The sequence below is a fragment of the Oncorhynchus kisutch genome, linkage group LG27 (assembly GCF_002021735.2).
Source record: "Oncorhynchus kisutch isolate 150728-3 linkage group LG27, Okis_V2, whole genome shotgun sequence".
NCBI lineage: Eukaryota > Metazoa > Chordata > Actinopteri > Salmoniformes > Salmonidae > Oncorhynchus > Oncorhynchus kisutch.
In genome coordinates, this window is record NC_034200.2 from 42,202,880 (window position 1) to 42,222,360 (window position 19,481).

The following is a 19,481-nucleotide window of genomic DNA, read 5'->3' on the forward strand; positions in this document are numbered from 1 at the left end:
CCTAACCCTTACCATTCCATTGTAAAGCTAGAATCCTAACCCTTACCATTCCATTGTAAAGCTAGAATCCTAACCCTTACCATTCCATTGTAAAGCTAGAATCCTAACCCTTACCATTCCATTGTAAAAATATAATCCTAACCCTTACCATTCCATTGTATAAATAGATTCCTAACCCTTACCATTCCATTGTAAAAATAGAATCCTAACCCTTACCATTCCATTGTAAAAATAGAATCCTAACCCTTACCATTCCATTGTAAAGCTAGAATCCTAACCCTTACCATTCCATTGTAAAAATAGAATCCTAACCATTACCATTCCATTGTAAAGCTAGAATCCTAACCCTTACCATTCCATTGTAAAGCTAGAATCCTAACCCTTACCATTCCATTGTAAAAATAGAATCCTAACCCTTACCATTCCATTGTATAAATAGAATCCTAACCCTTACCTTTCCATTGTATAAATAGAATCCTAACCCTTACCATTCCATTGTATAAATAGAATCCTAACCCTTACCTTTCCATTGTATAAATAGAATCCCAACCCTTACCATTCCATTGTAAAAATAGAATCCTATCCCTTACCATTCCATTGTATAAATAGATTCCTAACCCTTACCTTTCCATTGTAAAAATAGAATCCTAACCCTTACCATTCCATTGTATAAATAGAATCCTAACCCTTACCTTTCCATTGTATAAATAGAATCCTAACCCTTACCATTCCATTGTAAAAATAGAATCCTAACCCTTACCATTCCATTGTAAAGCTAGAATCCTAACCCTTACCATTCCATTGTAAAGCTAGAATCCTAACCCTTACCATTCCATTGTAAAAATAGAATCCTAACCCTTACCATTCCATTGTAAAGCTAGAATCCTAACCCTTACCTTTCCATTGTATAAATAGAATCCTAACCCTTACCATTCCATTGTATAAATAGAATCCTAACCCTTACCTTTCCATTGTATAAATAGAATCCCAACCCTTACCATTCCATTGTAAAAATAGAATCCTAACCCTTACCATTCCATTGTATGAATAGAATCCTAACCCTTACCTTTCCATTGTATACATAGAATCCTAACCCTTACCATTCCATTGTATAAATAGAATCCTAACCCTTACCATTCCATTGTAAAAATAGAATCCTAACCCTTACCATTCCATTGTAAAGCTAGAATCCTAACCCTTACCATTCCATTGTAAAGCTAGAATCCTAACCCTTACCATTCCATTGTAAAAATAGAATCCTAACCCTTACCATTCCATTGTATAAATAGATTCCTAACCCTTACCTTTCCATTGTATAAATAGAATCCTAACCCTTACCATTCCATTGTATAAATAGAATCCTAACCCTTACCTTTCCATTGTATAAATAGAATCCCAACCCTTACCATTCCATTGTATAAATAGAATCCTAACCCTTACCTTTCCATTGTAAAAATAGAATCCTAACCCTTACCATTCCATTGTAGAGCTAGAATCCTAACCCTTACCATTCCATTGTAAAGCTAGAATCCTAACCCTTACCATTCCATTGTAAAAATAGAATCCTAACCCTTACCATTCCATTGTAAAGGTAGAATCCTAACCCTTACCATTCCATTGTAAAAATAGAATCCTATCCCTTACCATTCCATTGTATAAATAGATTCCTAACCCTTACCTTTCCATTGTAAAAATAGAATCCTAACCCTTACCATTCCATTGTATAAATAGAATCCTAACCCTTACCTTTCCATTGTATAAATAGAATCCTAACCCTTACCTTTCCATTGTATAAATAGAATCCTAACCCTTACCATTCCATTGTATAAATAGAATCCTAACCCTTACCTTTCCATTATAAAAATAGAATCCTAACCCTTACCATTCCATTGTAAAGCTAGAATCCTAACCCTTACCATTCCATTGTATAAATAGAATCCTAACCCTTACCATTCCATTGTATAAATAGAATCCTAACCCTTACCTTTCCATTATAAAAATAGAATCCTAACCCTTACCATTCCATTGTAAAGCTAGAATCCTAACCCTTACCATTCCATTGTAAAGCTAGAATCCTAACCCTTACCATTCCATTGTAAAAATAGAATCCTAACCCTTACCATTCCATTGTATAAATAGATTCCTAACCCTTACCTTTCCATTGTAAAAATAGAATCCTAACCCTTACCATTCCATTGTATAAATAGAATCCTAACCCTTACCTTTCCATTGTATAAATAGAATCCCAACCCTTACCATTCCATTGTATAAATAGAATCCTAACCCTTACCTTTCCATTGTAAAAATAGAATCCTAACCCTTACCATTCCATTGTAAAGCTAGAATCCTAACCCTTACCATTCCATTGTAAAGCTAGAATCCTAACCCTTAACATTCCATTGTAAAAATAGAATCCTAACCCTTACCATTCCATTGTATAAATAGAATCCTAACCCTTACCATTCCATTGTATAAATAGAATCCTAACCCTTACCTTTCCATTGTATAAATAGAATCCCAACCCTTACCATTCCATTGTAAAAATAGAATCCTATCCCTTACCATTCCATTGTATAAATAGAATCCTAACCCTTACCTTTCCATTGTATAAATAGAATCCTAACCCTTACCATTCCATTGTATAAATAGAATCCTAACCCTTACCATTCCATTGTAAAAATAGAATCCTAACCCTTACCATTCCATTGTAAAGCTAGAATCCTAACCCTTACCATTCCATTGTAAAAATAGAATCCTAACCCTTACCATTCCATTGTAAAGCTAGAATCCTAATCCTTACCATTCCATTGTAAAAATAGAATCCTAACCCTTACCATTCCATTGTAAAGCTAGAATCCTAACCCTTACCATTCCATTGTAAAGCTAGAATCCTAACCCTTACCATTCCATTGTAAAAATAGAATCCTAACCCTTACCATTCCATTGTATAAATAGATTCCTAACCCTTACCTTTCCATTGTAAAAATAGAATCCTAACCCTTACCATTCCATTGTATAAATAGAATCCTAACCCTTACCTGTCCATTGTATAAATAGAATCCCAACCCTTACCATTCCATTGTATAAATAGAATCCTAACCCTTACCTTTCCATTGTAAAAATAGAATCCTAACCCTTACCATTCCATTGTAAAGCTAGAATCCTAACCCTTACCATTCCATTGTAAAGCTAGAATCCTAACCCTTACCATTCCATTGTAAAAATAGAATCCTAACCCTTACCATTCCATTGTATAAATAGAATCCTAACCCTTACCTTTCCATTGTATAAATAGAATCCTAACCCTTACCTTTCCATTGTATAAATATAATCCTAACCCTTACCATTCCATTGTATAAATAGAATCCTAACCCTTACCTTTCCATTGTATAAATATAATCCCAACCCTTACCATTCCATTGTAAAAATAGAATCCTAACCCTTACCATTCCATTGTATAAATAGAATCCTAACCCTTACCTTTCCATTGTATAAATAGAATCCTAACCCTTACCATTCCATTGTATAAATAGAATCCTAACCCTTACCATTCCATTGTAAAGCTAGATTCCTAACCCTTACCTTTCCATTGTATAAATAGAATCCTAACCCTTACCATTCCATTGTATAAATAGAATCCTAACCCTTACCTTTCCATTGTATAAATAGAATCCCAACCCTTACCATTCCATTGTATAAATAGAATCCTACACCCTTACCTTTCCATTGTATAAATAGAATCCTAACCCTTACCATTCCATTGTATAAATAGAATCCTAACCCTTACCTTTCCATTGTATAAATAGAATCCCAACCCTTACCATTCCATTGTATAAATAGAATCCTAACCCTTACCATTCCATTGTAAAGCTAGAATCCTAACCCTTACCATTACATTGTAAAGCTAGAATCCTAACCCTTACCATTCCATTGTAAAGCTAGAATCCTAACCCTTACCATTCCATTGTAAAAATAGAATCCTAACCCTTACCATTCCATTGTATAAATAGAATCCTAACCCTTACCATTCCATTGTATAAATAGAATCCTAACCCTTACCATTCCATTGTATAAATAGAATCCTAACCCTTACCTTTCCATTGTATAAATAGAATCCCAACCCTTACCATTCCATTGTAAAAATAGAATCCTAACCCTTACCATTCCATTGTATAAATAGAATCCTAACCCTTACCTTTCCATTGTATAAATAGAATCCTAACCCTTACCATTCCATTGTATAAATAGAATCCTAACCCTTACCATTCCATTGTAAAAATAGAATCCTAACCCTTACCATTCCATTGTATAAATAGAATCCTAACCCTTACCTTTCCATTGTATAAATAGAATCCCAACCCTTACCATTCCATTGTATAAATAGAATCCTAACCCTTACCTTTCCATTGTAAAAATAGAATCCTAACCCTTACCATTCCATTGTAAAGCTAGAATCCTAACCCTTACCATTCCATTGTAAAGCTAGAATCCTAACCCTTACCATTCCATTGTAAAAATAGAATCCTAACCCTTACCATTCTATTGTATAAATAGAATCCTAACCCTTACCTTTCCATTGTATAAATAGAATCCTAACCCTTAACTTTCCATTGTATAAATATAATCCTAACCCTTACCATTCCATTGTATAAATAGAATCCTAACCCTTACCTTTCCATTGTATAAATATAATCCCAACCCTTACCATTCCATTGTAAAAATAGAATCCTAACCCTTACCATTCCATTGTATAAATAGAATCCTAACCCTTACCTTTCCATTGTATAAATAGAATCCTAACCCTTACCATTCCATTGTATAAATAGAATCCTAACCCTTACCATTCCATTGTAAAGCTAGATTCCTAACCCTTACCTTTCCATTGTATAAATAGAATCCTAACCCTTACCATTCCATTGTATAAATAGAATCCTAACCCTTACCTTTCCATTGTAAAAATAGAATCCTAACCCTTACCATTCCATTGTAAAGCTAGAATCCTAACCCTTACCATTCCATTGTAAAGCTAGAATCCTAACCCTTACCATTCCATTGTAAAAATAGAATCCTAACCCTTACCATTCCATTGTATAAATAGAATCCTAACCCTTACCTTTCCATTGTATAAATAGAATCCTAACCCTTACCTTTCCATTGTATAAATATAATCCTAACCCTTACCATTCCATTCTATAAATAGAATCCTAACCCTTACCTTTCCATTTTATAAATATAATCCCAACCCTTACCATTCCATTGTAAAAATAGAATCCTAACCCTTACCATTCCATTGTATAAATAGAATCCTAACCCTTACCTTTCCATTGTATAAATAGAATCCTAACCCTTACCATTCCATTGTATAAATAGAATCCTAACCCTTACCATTCCATTGTAAAGCTAGATTCCTAACCCTTACCTTTCCATTGTATAAATAGAATCCTAACCCTTACCATTCCATTGTATAAATAGAATCCTAACCCTTACCTTTCCATTGTATAAATATAATCCCAACCCTTACCATTCCATTGTAAAAATAGAATCCTAACCCTTACCATTCCATTGTATAAATAGAATCCTAACCCTTACCTTTCCATTGTATAAATAGAATCCTAACCCTTACCATTCCATTGTATAAATAGAATCCTAACCCTTACCATTCCATTGTAAAGCTAGATTCCTAACCCTTACCTTTCCATTGTATAAATAGAATCCTAACCCTTACCATTCCATTGTAAAGCTAGAATCCTAACCCTTACCATTCCATTGTAAAGCTAGAATCCTAACCCTTACCATTCCATTGTAAAGCTAGAATCCTAACCCTTACCATTCCATTGTAAAAATAGAATCCTAACCCTTACCATTCCATTGTATAAATAGAATCCTAACCCTTACCTTTCCATTGTATAAATAGAATCCTAACCCTTACCATTCCATTGTATAAATAGAATCCTAACCCTTACCTTTCCATTGTATAAATATAATCCCAACCCTTACCATTCCATTGTAAAAATATAATCCTAACCCTTACCATTCCATTGTATAAATAGAATCCTAACCCTTACCTTTCCATTGTATAAATAGAATCCTAACCCTTACCATTCCATTGTATAAATAGAATCCTAACCCTTACCATGTCATTGTAAAAATAGAATCCTAACCCTTACCATTCCATTGTAAAGCTAGAATCCTAACCCTTACCATTCCATTGTAAAAATAGAATCCTAACCCTTACCATTCCATTGTAAAAATAGAATCCTAACCCTTACCATTCCATTGTATAAATAGATTCCTAACCCTTACCTTTCCATTGTATAAATAGAATCCTAACCCTTACCCATTCCATTGTATAAATAGAATCCTAACCCTTACCTTTCCATTGTATAAATAGAATCCCAACCCTTACCATTCCATTGTATAAATAGAATCCTAACCCTTACCATTCCATTGTAAAGCTAGAATCCTAACCCTTACCATTCCATTGTAAAGCTAGAATCCTAACCCTTACCATTCCATTGTAAAGCTAGAATCCTAACCCTTACCATTCCATTGTAAAAATAGAATCCTAACCCTTACCATTCCATTGTATAAATAGAATCCTAACCCTTACCTTTCCATTGTATAAATAGAATCCTAACCCTTACCATTCCATTGTATAAATAGAATCCTAACCCTTACCTTTCCATTGTATAAATAGAATCCCAACCCTTACCATTCCATTGTAAAAATAGAATCCTAACCCTTACCATTCCATTGTATAAATAGAATCCTAACCCTTACCTTTGCATTGTATAAATAGAATCCTAACCCTTACCATTCCATTGTATAAATAGAATCTTAACCCTTACCATTCCATTGTAAAAATAGAATCCTAACCCTTACCATTCCATTGTAAAGCTAGAATCCTAACCCTTACCATTCCATTGTAAAAATAGAATCCTAACCCTTACCATTCCATTGTAAAGCTAGAATCCTAACCCTTACCATTGCATTGTAAAGCTAGAATCCTAACCCTTACCATTCCATTGTAAAAATAGAATCCTAACCCTTACCATTCCATTGTATAAATAGATTCCTAACCCTTACCTTTCCATTGTAAAAATAGAATCCTAACCCTTACCATTCCATTGTATAAATAGAATCCTAACCCTTACCTTTCCATTGTATAAGTAGAATCCCAACCCTTACCATTCCATTGTATAAATAGAATCCTAACCCTTACCTTTCCATTGTAAAAATAGAATCCTAACCCTTACCATTCCATTGTAAAGCTAGAATCCTAACCCTTACCATTCCATTGTAAAGCTAGAATCCTAACCCTTACCATTCCATTGTAAAAATAGAATCCTAACCCTTACCATTCCATTGTATAAATAGAATCCTAACCCTTACCTTTCCATTGTATAAATAGAATCCTAACCCTTACCATTCCATTGTATAAATAGAATCCTAACCCTTACCTTTCCATTGTATAAATAGAATCCTAACCCTTACCTTTCCATTGTATAAATAGAATCCTAACCCTTACCTTTCCATTGTATAAATATAATCCTAACCCTTACCATTCCATTGTATAAATAGAATCCTAACCCTTACCTTTCCATTTTATAAATATAATCCCAACCCTTACCATTCCATTGTAAAAATAGAATCCTAACCCTTACCATTCCATTGTATAAATAGAATCCTAACCCTTACCTTTCCATTGTATAAATAGAATCCTAACCCTTACCATTCCATTGTATAAATAGAATCCTAACCCTTACCATTCCATTGTAAAGCTAGATTCCTAACCCTTACCTTTCCATTGTATAAATAGAATCCTAACCCTTACCATTCCATTGTATAAATAGAATCCTAACCCTTACCTTTCCATTGTATAAATATAATCCCAACCCTTACCATTCCATTGTAAAAATAGAATCCTAACCCTTACCATTCCATTGTATAAATAGAATCCTAACCCTTACCTTTCCATTGTATAAATAGAATCCTAACCCTTACCATTCCATTGTATAAATAGAATCCTAACCCTTACCATTCCATTGTAAAGCTAGATTCCTAACCCTTACCTTTCCATTGTATAAATAGAATCCTAACCCTTACCATTCCATTGTAAAGCTAGAATCCTAACCCTTACCATTCCATTGTAAAGCTAGAATCCTAACCCTTACCATTCCATTGTAAAGCTAGAATCCTAACCCTTACCATTCCATTGTAAAAATAGAATCCTAACCCTTACCATTCCATTGTATAAATAGAATCCTAACCCTTACCTTTCCATTGTATAAATAGAATCCTAACCCTTACCATTCCATTGTATAAATAGAATCCTAACCCTTACCTTTCCATTGTATAAATATAATCCCAACCCTTACCATTCCATTGTAAAAATATAATCCTAACCCTTACCATTCCATTGTATAAATAGAATCCTAACCCTTACCTTTCCATTGTATAAATAGAATCCTAACCCTTACCATTCCATTGTATAAATAGAATCCTAACCCTTACCATGTCATTGTAAAAATAGAATCCTAACCCTTACCATTCCATTGTAAAGCTAGAATCCTAACCCTTACCATTCCATTGTAAAAATAGAATCCTAACCCTTACCATTCCATTGTAAAAATAGAATCCTAACCCTTACCATTCCATTGTATAAATAGATTCCTAACCCTTACCTTTCCATTGTATAAATAGAATCCTAACCCTTACCCATTCCATTGTATAAATAGAATCCTAACCCTTACCTTTCCATTGTATAAATAGAATCCCAACCCTTACCATTCCATTGTATAAATAGAATCCTAACCCTTACCATTCCATTGTAAAGCTAGAATCCTAACCCTTACCATTCCATTGTAAAGCTAGAATCCTAACCCTTACCATTCCATTGTAAAGCTAGAATCCTAACCCTTACCATTCCATTGTAAAAATAGAATCCTAACCCTTACCATTCCATTGTATAAATAGAATCCTAACCCTTACCTTTCCATTGTATAAATAGAATCCTAACCCTTACCATTCCATTGTATAAATAGAATCCTAACCCTTACCTTTCCATTGTATAAATAGAATCCCAACCCTTACCATTCCATTGTAAAAATAGAATCCTAACCCTTACCATTCCATTGTATAAATAGAATCCTAACCCTTACCTTTGCATTGTATAAATAGAATCCTAACCCTTACCATTCCATTGTATAAATAGAATCTTAACCCTTACCATTCCATTGTAAAAATAGAATCCTAACCCTTACCATTCCATTGTAAAGCTAGAATCCTAACCCTTACCATTCCATTGTAAAAATAGAATCCTAACCCTTACCATTCCATTGTAAAGCTAGAATCCTAACCCTTACCATTGCATTGTAAAGCTAGAATCCTAACCCTTACCTTTCCATTGTAAAAATAGAATCCTAACCCTTACCATTCCATTGTATAAATAGAATCCTAACCCTTACCTTTCCATTGTATAAGTAGAATCCCAACCCTTACCATTCCATTGTATAAATAGAATCCTAACCCTTACCTTTCCATTGTAAAAATAGAATCCTAACCCTTACCATTCCATTGTAAAGCTAGAATCCTAACCCTTACCATTCCATTGTAAAGCTAGAATCCTAACCCTTACCATTCCATTGTAAAAATAGAATCCTAACCCTTACCATTCCATTGTATAAATAGAATCCTAACCCTTACCTTTCCATTGTATAAATAGAATCCTAACCCTTACCATTCCATTGTATAAATAGAATCCTAACCCTTACCTTTCCATTGTATAAATAGAATCCCAACCCTTACCATTCCATTGTAAAAATAGAATCCTAACCCTTACCATTCCATTGTATAAATAGAATCCTAACCCTTACCTTTCCATTGTATAAATAGAATCCTAACCCTTACCATTCCATTGTATAAATAGAATCCTAACCCTTACCATTCCATTGTAAAAATAGAATCCTAACCCTTACCATTCCATTGTAAAGCTAGAATCCTAACCCTTACCATTCCATTGTAAAAATAGAATCCTAACCCTTACCATTCCATTGTAAAGCTAGAATCCTAACCCTTACCATTCCATTGTAAAGCTAGAATCCTAACCCGTACCATTCCATTGTAAAAATAGAATCCTAACCCGTACCATTCCATTGTAAAAATAGAATCCTAACCCTTACCTTTCCATTGTATAAATAGAATCCTAACCCTTACCATTCCATTGTAAAAATAGAATCCTAACCCTTACCATTCCATTGTATAAATAGATTCCTAACCCTTACCTTTCCATTGTATAAATAGAATCCTAACCCTTACCATTCCATTGTATAAATAGAATCCTAACCCTTACCTTTCCATTGTATAAATAGAATCCCAACCCTTACCATTCCATTGTATAAATAGAATCCTAACCCTTACCTTTCCATTGTAAAAATAGAATCCTAACCCTTACCATTCCATTGTAAAGCTAGAATCCTAACCCTTACCATTCCATTGTAAAGCTAGAATCCTAACCCTTACCATTCCATTGTAAAAATAGAATCCTAACCCTTACCATTCCATTGTATAAATAGAATCCTAACCCTTACCTTTCCATTGTATAAATAGAATCCTAACCCTTACCATTCCATTGTATAAATAGAATCCTAACCCTTACCTTTCCATTGTATAAATAGAATCCCAACCCTTACCATTCCATTGTAAAAATAGAATCCTAACCCTTACCATTCCATTGTATAAATAGAATCCTAACCCTTACCTTTCCATTGTATAAATAGAATCCTAACCCTTACCATTCCATTGTATATATAGAATCCTAACCCTTACCATTCCATTTTAAAAATAGAATCCTAATCCTTACCATTCCATTGTAAAGCTAGATTCCTAACCCTTACCTTTCCATTGTATAAATAGAATCCTAACCCTTACCATTCCATTGTATAAATAGAATCCTAACCCTTACCTTTCCATTGTATAAATAGAATCCCAACCCTTACCATTCCATTGTATAAATAGAATCCTACACCCTTACCTTTCCATTGTATAAATAGAATCCTAACCCTTACCATTCCATTGTATAAATAGAATCCTAACCCTTACCTTTCCATTGTATAAATAGAATCCCAACCCTTACCATTCCATTGTATAAATAGAATCCTAACCCTTACCATTCCATTGTAAAGCTAGAATCCTAACCCTTACCATTCCATTGTAAAGCTAGAATCCTAACCCTTACCATTCCATTGTAAAAATAGAATCCTAACCCTTACCATTCCATTGTATAAATAGAATCCTAACCCTTACCTTTCCATTGTATAAATAGAATCCTAACCCTTACCATTCCATTGTATAAATAGAATCCTAACCCTTACCTTTCCATTGTATAAATAGAATCCCAACCCTTACCATTCCATTGTAAAAATAGAATCCTAACCCTTACCATTCCATTGTATAAATATAATCCTAACCCTTACCTTTCCATTGTATAAATAGAATCCTAACCCTTACCATTCCATTGTATAAATAGAATCCTAACCCTTACCATTCCTTTGTAAAAATAGAATCCTAACCCTTACCATTCCATTGTAAAGCTAGAATCCTAACCCTTACCATTCCATTGTAAAAATAGAATCCTAACCCTTACCATTCCATTGTAAAAATAGAATCCTAACCCTTACCATTCCATTGTAAAGCTAGAATCCTAACCCTTACCATTGCATTGTAAAAATAGAATCCTAACCCTTACCATTCCATTGTATAAATAGAATCCTAACCCTTACCATTCCATTTTAATTATCGGAAGGCCTTCCTTCTTTTTTATTTGTTGACTAACATGTTTACATTTCATACTTTATCGATATCGTCGGTGTGGAGATCACAAATAGAGGTGGTTATTGCAGTCTTGTCAACTCTTAGAGAACAGGAAGGAGGATGGAGGACTAAATCTGTCATCAGACCAATGATTCATTACGGGCATAACAGTAATTCTTTCAGCTAATGATTGTTCCTCCACCATTAACTTCTTTATCCCCTCTGAGTGGTCCAGCAGGTTACCATGGAGTTACCAACTGGCGTTACCATGGTGACTCGTGACTCATGGTTAAAACGTATTGGAAAATTAATACCTGTTTGGAGATGCATCACAATTGCTAAGTATAAACACAACTGGAGACACTCTTGACATTTTTGGAGACGGTAATAAAATAAGAAAATTAAATCTCAGGGAATAACTGTTTTATACAAATGAAAACAGGTAGAACCCTGTTGTATACTTTTTAATACAAAATATCTATTATACTTGTCTTGGATCCTAAATCTCTCATTCCCAAACGTTGTGATTTTCCTTTGCCAACCTGTTCCTCTGTTGGCTTGATCCCAAACGTTGTGATTTTCCTTTGTCAACCTGTTCCTCTGTTGGCTTGATCCCAAACGTTGTGATTTTCCTTTGTCAACCTGTTCCTCTGTTGGCTTCATCCCAAACGTTGTGATTTTCCTTTGCCAACCTGTTCCTCTGTTGGCTTCATCCCAAACGTTGTGATTTTCCTTTGCCAACCTGTTCTTCTGTCTCATCCCAAACATTGTGATTTTCCTTTGCCAACCTGTTCCTCTGTCTCATCCCAAACATTGTGATTTTCCTTTGCCAACCTGTTCCTCTGTCTCATCCCAAATGGCACCATATTTCCTATATATATTATATTCGGAAAGTATTCAGACCCCTTGACTTTTTCCATGTTTTGTTACATTGCAGCCTGTGGTAAATTGAAGTGATTGGACATGATTTGGAAAGGCACACACCTGTCTATATAAGGTCCCATAGTTGACAGTGCAGGTAGCGCTCCGAGACAGGATTGTGTCGAGGCACAGATCTGGGGAAGGGTACCAAAACATTTATGCATCATTGAAGGTCCCCAGAACACAGTGGCCTCTATCATTCTTAAATGAAAGAAGTTTGGAACCACCAAGACTCTTCCTAGAGCTGGCCTCCCGGTCAAACTTAGCAATCGAGGGAGAAGGGCCGTGGTCAGGGAGATTACCAAAAACCCGATGGTCACTCTGACAGAGCTCCAGAGTTCCTCTGTGGAGATGGGAGAACCTTCCAGAAGGACAACCATCTCTGCAGCACTCCACCAATCAGGCCTTTATGTTAGAGTGGCCAGACGGAAGCAACTCCTCAGTAACAGGCACATGACAGCCCTCTTGGAGTTTGCCAAAAGGCGCCTAAAGGATTCTAAGCACACAGTCAGGACAACACTTCGGGACAGGTCTTTGAATGTCCTTGAGTGGCCCAGCTAGAGCCCGGACTTGAACCCGATCTAACATCTTGGAGAGACCTGAAAATAGAGAAGAATGGGAGAAACTCAAAAATAGGTGTTCCAAGCTTGTAGCGTCATACCCAAGAAGACTTGAGGCAGTAATCGCTGCCAAAGGTGCTTCAACAAAGTACTGAGTAAAGGGTCTGAATACTTATATATGTTATATTTACGTTTTTTTACCCTCAGCCGGGGTTCCACACTGAGTATGGGTCTATATACCCTCAGCCGGGGTTCCACACTGAGTATGGGTCTATATACCCTCAGCCGGGGTTCCACACTGAGTATGGGTCTATATACCCTCAACCGGGGTTCCACACTGAGTATGGGTCTATATACCCTCAACCGGGGTTCCACACTGAGTATGGGTCTATATACCCTCAGCCGGGGTTCCACACTGAGTATGGGTCTATATACCCTCAACCGGGGTTCCACACTGAGTATGGGTCTATATACCCTCAACCGGGGTTCCACACTGAGTATGGGTCTATATACCCTCAACCGGGGTTCCACACTGAGTATGGGTCTATATACCCTCAACCGGGGTTCCACACTGAGTATGGGTCTATATACCCTCAACCGGGGTTCCACACTGAGTATGGGTCTATATACCCTCAACCGGGGTTCCACACTGAGTATGGGTCTATATACCCTCAGCCGGGGTTCCACACTGAGTATGGGTCTATATACCCTCAACCGGGGTTCCACACTGAGTATGGGTCTATATACCCTCAACCGGGGTTCCACACTGAGTATGGGTCTATATACCCTCAGCCGGGGTTCCACACTGAGTATGGGTCTATATACCCTCAACCGGGGTTCCACACTGAGTATGGGTCTATATACCCTCAACCGGGGTTCCACACTGAGTATGGGTCTATATACCTCAACCGGGGTTCCACACTGAGTATGGGTCTATATACCCTCAGCCGGGGTTCCACACTGAGTATGGGTCTATATACCCTCAACCGGGGTTCCACACTGAGTATGGGTCTATATACCCTCAACCGGGGTTCCACACTGAGTATGGGTCTATATACCCTCAACCGGGGTTCCACACTGAGTATGGGTCTATATACCCTCAGCTGGGGTTCCACACTGAGTATGGGTCTATATACCCTCAACCGGGGTTCCACACTGAGTATGGGTCTATATACCCTCAACCGGGGTTCCACACTGAGTATGGGTCTATATACCCTCAGCCGGGGTTCCACACTGAGTATGGGTCTATATACCCTCAGCCGGGGTTCCACACTGAGTATGGGTCTATATACCCTCAACCGGGGTTCCACACTGAGTATGGGTCTATATACCCTCAACCGGGGTTCCACACTGAGTATGGGTCTATATACCCTCAACCGGGGTTCCACACTGAGTATGGGTCTATATACCCTCAGCTGGGGTTCCACACTGAGTATGGGTCTATATACCCTCAGCTGGGGTTCCACACTGAGTATGGGTCTATATACCCTCAGCTGGGGTTCCACACTGAGTATGGGTCTACAGTGCCTTGCGAAAGTATTCGGCCCCCTTGAACTTTGCGACCTTTTGCCACATTTCAGGCTTCAAACATAAAGATATAAAACTGTATTTTTTTGTGAAGAATCAACAACAAGTGGGACACAATCATGAAGTGGAGCGACATTTATTGGATATTTCAAACTTTTTTAACAATTCAAAAACTGAAAAATTGGGCGTGCAAAATTATTCAGCCCCTTTACTTTCAGTGCAGCAAACTCTCTCCAGAAGTTCAGTGAGGATCTCTGAATGATCCAATGTTGACCTAAATGACTAATGATGATAAATCCAATCCACCTGTGTGTAATCAAGTCTCTGTATAAATGCACCTGCACTGTGATAGTCTCAGAGGTCCGTTAAAAGCGCAGAGAGCTTCATGAAGAACTGAACTGTTGTGAAGAAGTTTAAAGCCGGATTTGGATACAAAAAGATTTCCCAAGCTTTAAACATCGCAAGGAGCACTGTGCAAGCGATAATATTGAAATGGAAGGAGTATCAGACCACTGCAAGACCTGGCCGTCCCTCTAAACTTTCAGCTCATACAAGGTGAAGAGTGATCAGAGATGCAGCCATGATCACTCTGGATGAACTGCAGAGATCTACAGCTGAGGTGGGAGACTCTGTCCATAGGACAACAATCAGTCGTATATTGCACAAATCTGGCCTTTATGGAAGAGTGGCAAGAAGAAAGCCATTTCTTAAAGATATCCATAAAAAGTGTTGTTTAAAGTTTGCCACAAGCCACCTGGGAGACACACCAAACATGTGAAAGAAGGTGCTCTAGTCAAGATGAAACCAAAATGTAACTTTTTGGCAACAATGCAAAATGTTATGTTTGGCAAAAAAGCAACACAGCTCATCACCCTCAACACACCATCCCCAGTGTCAAACATGGTGGTGGCAGCATCATGGTTTGGGTCTGCTTTTCTTCAGCAGGGACAGGGAAGATGGTTAAAATTGATGGGAAGATGGATGGAGCCAAATACAGGACCATTCTGGAAGAAAACCTGATGGAGTCTGCAAAAGACCTGAGACTGGGATGGAGATTTGTCTTCCAGAAATGTCATTCCACTTCATGATTGTGTCCCACTTGTTGTTGATTCTTCACAAAAAAATACAGTTTTATATCTTTATGTTTGAAGCCTGAAATGTGGCAAAAGGTCGCAAAGTTCAAGAGGGCCGAATACTTTCGCAAGGCACTGTATATACCCTCAGCTGGGGTTCCACACTGAGTATGGGTCTATACACCCTCAGCCAGGGTTCAACACTGAGTTGTTGGTGAACACTAGTCAGTAGATGTGATGGTTAAACCCTGCTGTAGTCATTAGATGTGATGGTTAAACCCTGCTGTAGTCATTAGATGTGATGGTTAAACCATGTTGTAGTCATCAGATGTGATGGTTAAACCCTGCTGTAGTCATTAGATGTGATGGTTAAACCCTGCTGTAGTCATTAGATGTGATGGTTAAACCCTGCTGTAGTCATTAGATGTGATGGTTAAACCCTGCTGTAGTCATTAGATGTGATGGTTAAACCCTGCTGTAGTCATTAGAGGTGATGGTTAAACCCTGCTGTAGTCATTAGATGTGATGGTTAAACCCTGCTGTAGTCAGTAGATGTGATTGTTAAACCCTGCTGTAGTCATTAGATGTGATGGTTAAACCCTGCTGTAGTCAGTAGATGTGATGGTTAAACCCTGCTGTAGTCATTAGATGTGATGGTTAAACCCTGCTGTAGTCATTAGATGTGATGGTTAAACCCTGCTGTAGTCAGTAGATGTGATGGTTAAACCCTGCTGTAGTCAGTAGATGTGATGGTTAAACCCTGCTGTAGTCAGTAGATGTGATGGTTAAACCCTGCTGTAGTCATTAGATGTGATGGTTAAACCCTGCTGTAGTCATTAGATGTGATGGTTAAACCCTGCTGTAGTCATTAGATGTGATGGTTAACCCTGAAGTAACTATAGTCATTAGATGTGATGGTTAAACCCTGCTGTAGTCAGTAGATGTGATGGTTAAACCCTGCTGTAGTCAGTAGATGTGATGGTTAAACCCTGCTGTAGTCAGTAGATGTGATGGTTAAACCCTGCTGTAGTCAGTAGATGTGATGGTTAAACCCTGCTGTAGTTATTAGATGTGATGGTTAAACCCTGCTGTAGTCATTAGATGTGATGGTTAACCCTGAAGTAACTATAGTCATTAGATGTGATGGTTAAACCCTGCTGTAGTCAGTAGATGTGATGGTTAAACCCTGCTGTAGTCAGTAGATGTGATGGTTAACCCTGAAGTAACTATAGTCATTAGATGTGATGGTTAAACCCTGCTGTAGTCAGTAGATGTGATGGTTAAACCCTGCTGTAGTCAGTAGATGTGATGGTTAAACCCTGCTGTAGTCATTAGATGTGATGGTTAAACCCTGCTGTAGTCATTAGATGTGATTGTTAAACCATGTTGTAGTCATTAGATGTGATGGTTAAACCCTGCTGTAGTCATTAGATGTGATGGTTAAACCCTGCTGTAGTCATTAGATGTGATGGTTAAACCCTGCTGTAGTCATTAGATGTGATGGTTAAACCCTGCTGTAGTCAGTAGATGTGATGGTTAAACCCTGCTGTAGTCAGTAGATGTGATGGTTAAACCCTGCTGTAGTCATTAGATGTGATGGTTAAACCCTGCTGTAGTCATTAGATGTGATGGTTAAACCCTGCTGTAGTCATTAGAGGTGATGGTTAAACCCTGCTGTAGTCATTAGATGTGATGGTTAAACCCTGCTGTAGTCAGTAGATGTGATGGTTAAACCCTGCTGTAGTCATTAGATGTGATGGTTAAACCCTGCTGTAGTCAGTAGATGTGATGGTTAAACCCTGCTGTAGTCATTAGATGTGATGGTTAAACCCTGCTGTAGTCATTAGATGTGATGGTTAACCCTGAAGTAACTATAGTCATTAGATGTGATGGTTAAACCCTGCTGTAGTCAGTAGATGTGATGGTTAAACCCTGCTGTAGTCAGTAGATGTGATGGTTAAACCCTGCTGTAGTCAGTAGATGTGATGGTTAAACCCTGCTGTAGTCAGTAGATGTGATGGTTAAACCCTGCTGTAGTCAGTAGATGTGATGGTTAAAACCTGCTGTAGTCAGTAGATGTGATGGTTAAACCCTGCTGTAGTCATTAGATGTGATGGTTAAACCCTGCTGTAGTCATTAGATGTGATGGTTAAACCCTGCTGTAGTCATTAGATGTGATGGTTAAACCCCGCTGTAGTCATTAGATGTGATGGTTAAACCCTGCTGTAGTCATTAGATGTGATGGTTAAACCCTGCTGTAGTCGGTCGAGGTGATGGTTAAACCCTGCTGTAGTCATTAGATGTGATGGTTAAACCCTGCTGTAGTCATTAGATGTGATGGTTAAACCCTGCTGTAGTCATTAGATGTGATGGTTAAACCCTGCTGTAGTCATTAGATGTGATGGTTAAACCCTGCTGTAGTCATTAGATGTGATGGTTAAACCCTGCTGTAGTCATTAGATGTGATGGTTAAACCCTGCTGTAGTCATTAGATGTGATGGTTAAACCCTGCTGTAGTCATTAGATGTTATGGTTAAACCCTGCTGTAGTCATGAGATGTGATGGTTAAACCCTGCTGTAGTCATTAGATGTGATGGTTAAACCCCGCTGTAGTCATTAGATGTGATGGTTAAACCCTGCTGTAGTGTTAGATGTGATGGTTAAACCCTGCTGTAGTCAGTAGAGGTGATGGTTAAACCCTGCTGTAGTCATTAGATGTGATGGTTAAACCCTGCTGTAGTCATTAGATGTGATGGTTAAACCCTGCTGTAGTCAGTAGATGTGATGGTAAAACCCTGCTTTAGTCATTAGATGCGATGGTTAAACCCTGCTGTAGTCAGTAGATGTGATGGTTAAACCCTGCTGTAGTCATTAGATGTGATGGTTAAACCCTGCTGTAGTCATTAGATGTGATGGTTAAACCCTGCTGTAGTCATTAGATGTGATGGTTAAACCCTGCTGTAGTCATTAGATGTGATGGTTAAACCCTGCTGTAGTCATTAGATGTGATGGTTAAACCCTGCTGTAGTCAGTAGATGTGATGGTTAAACCCTGCTGTAGTCAGTAGATGTGATGGTTAAACCCTGCTGTAGTCAGTAGATGTGATGGTTAAACCCTGCTGTAGTCAGTAGATGTGATGGTTAAAACCTGCTGTAGTCAGTAGATGTGATGGTTAAACCCTGCTGTAGTCAGTAGATGTGATGGTTAAACCCTGCTGTAGTCAGTAGATGTGATGGTTAAACCCTGCTGTAGTCAGTAGATGTGATGGTTAAACCCTGCTGTAGTCAGTAGATTTGATGGTTAAACCCTGCTGTTGTCATTTCCTCTCCAGCTGGATGCAGACCGAGACGAGGAGGAAGTGTTTTGTGACATCAGCATGACAGTGGACAACAAGCTGTTTCCCTCCAAACAACCTGTCGCTGGTAAGAACAACTTATTAACCCGTATTCTAACGTATACTATTTATCAAGGACTCCATGGCCTTCCTCCGCACAAACCTCTGTCTTTGGAGGATGCACAGCTCTTATGATGAGCCCTTATTTGACCAGGTAGAGGTAGATTGACGGACAACACAGCTCTTATGATGAGC

General features: G+C 37.7%; 1 protein-coding gene across 1 annotated transcript in view; it reads left to right on the forward strand.

The window, feature by feature from the left end:
• The window catches only part of ak5 (adenylate kinase 5), a 218,641-nt gene that overhangs the window by 109,886 nt on the left and 89,274 nt on the right, over nt 1-19,481 (forward strand). The window contains exon 7 of the mRNA XM_031807219.1: nt 19,224-19,314. Coding sequence (XP_031663079.1) covers nt 19,224-19,314 — 91 coding nt within the window. The remainder of the gene's footprint in view (nt 1-19,223; nt 19,315-19,481) is intronic.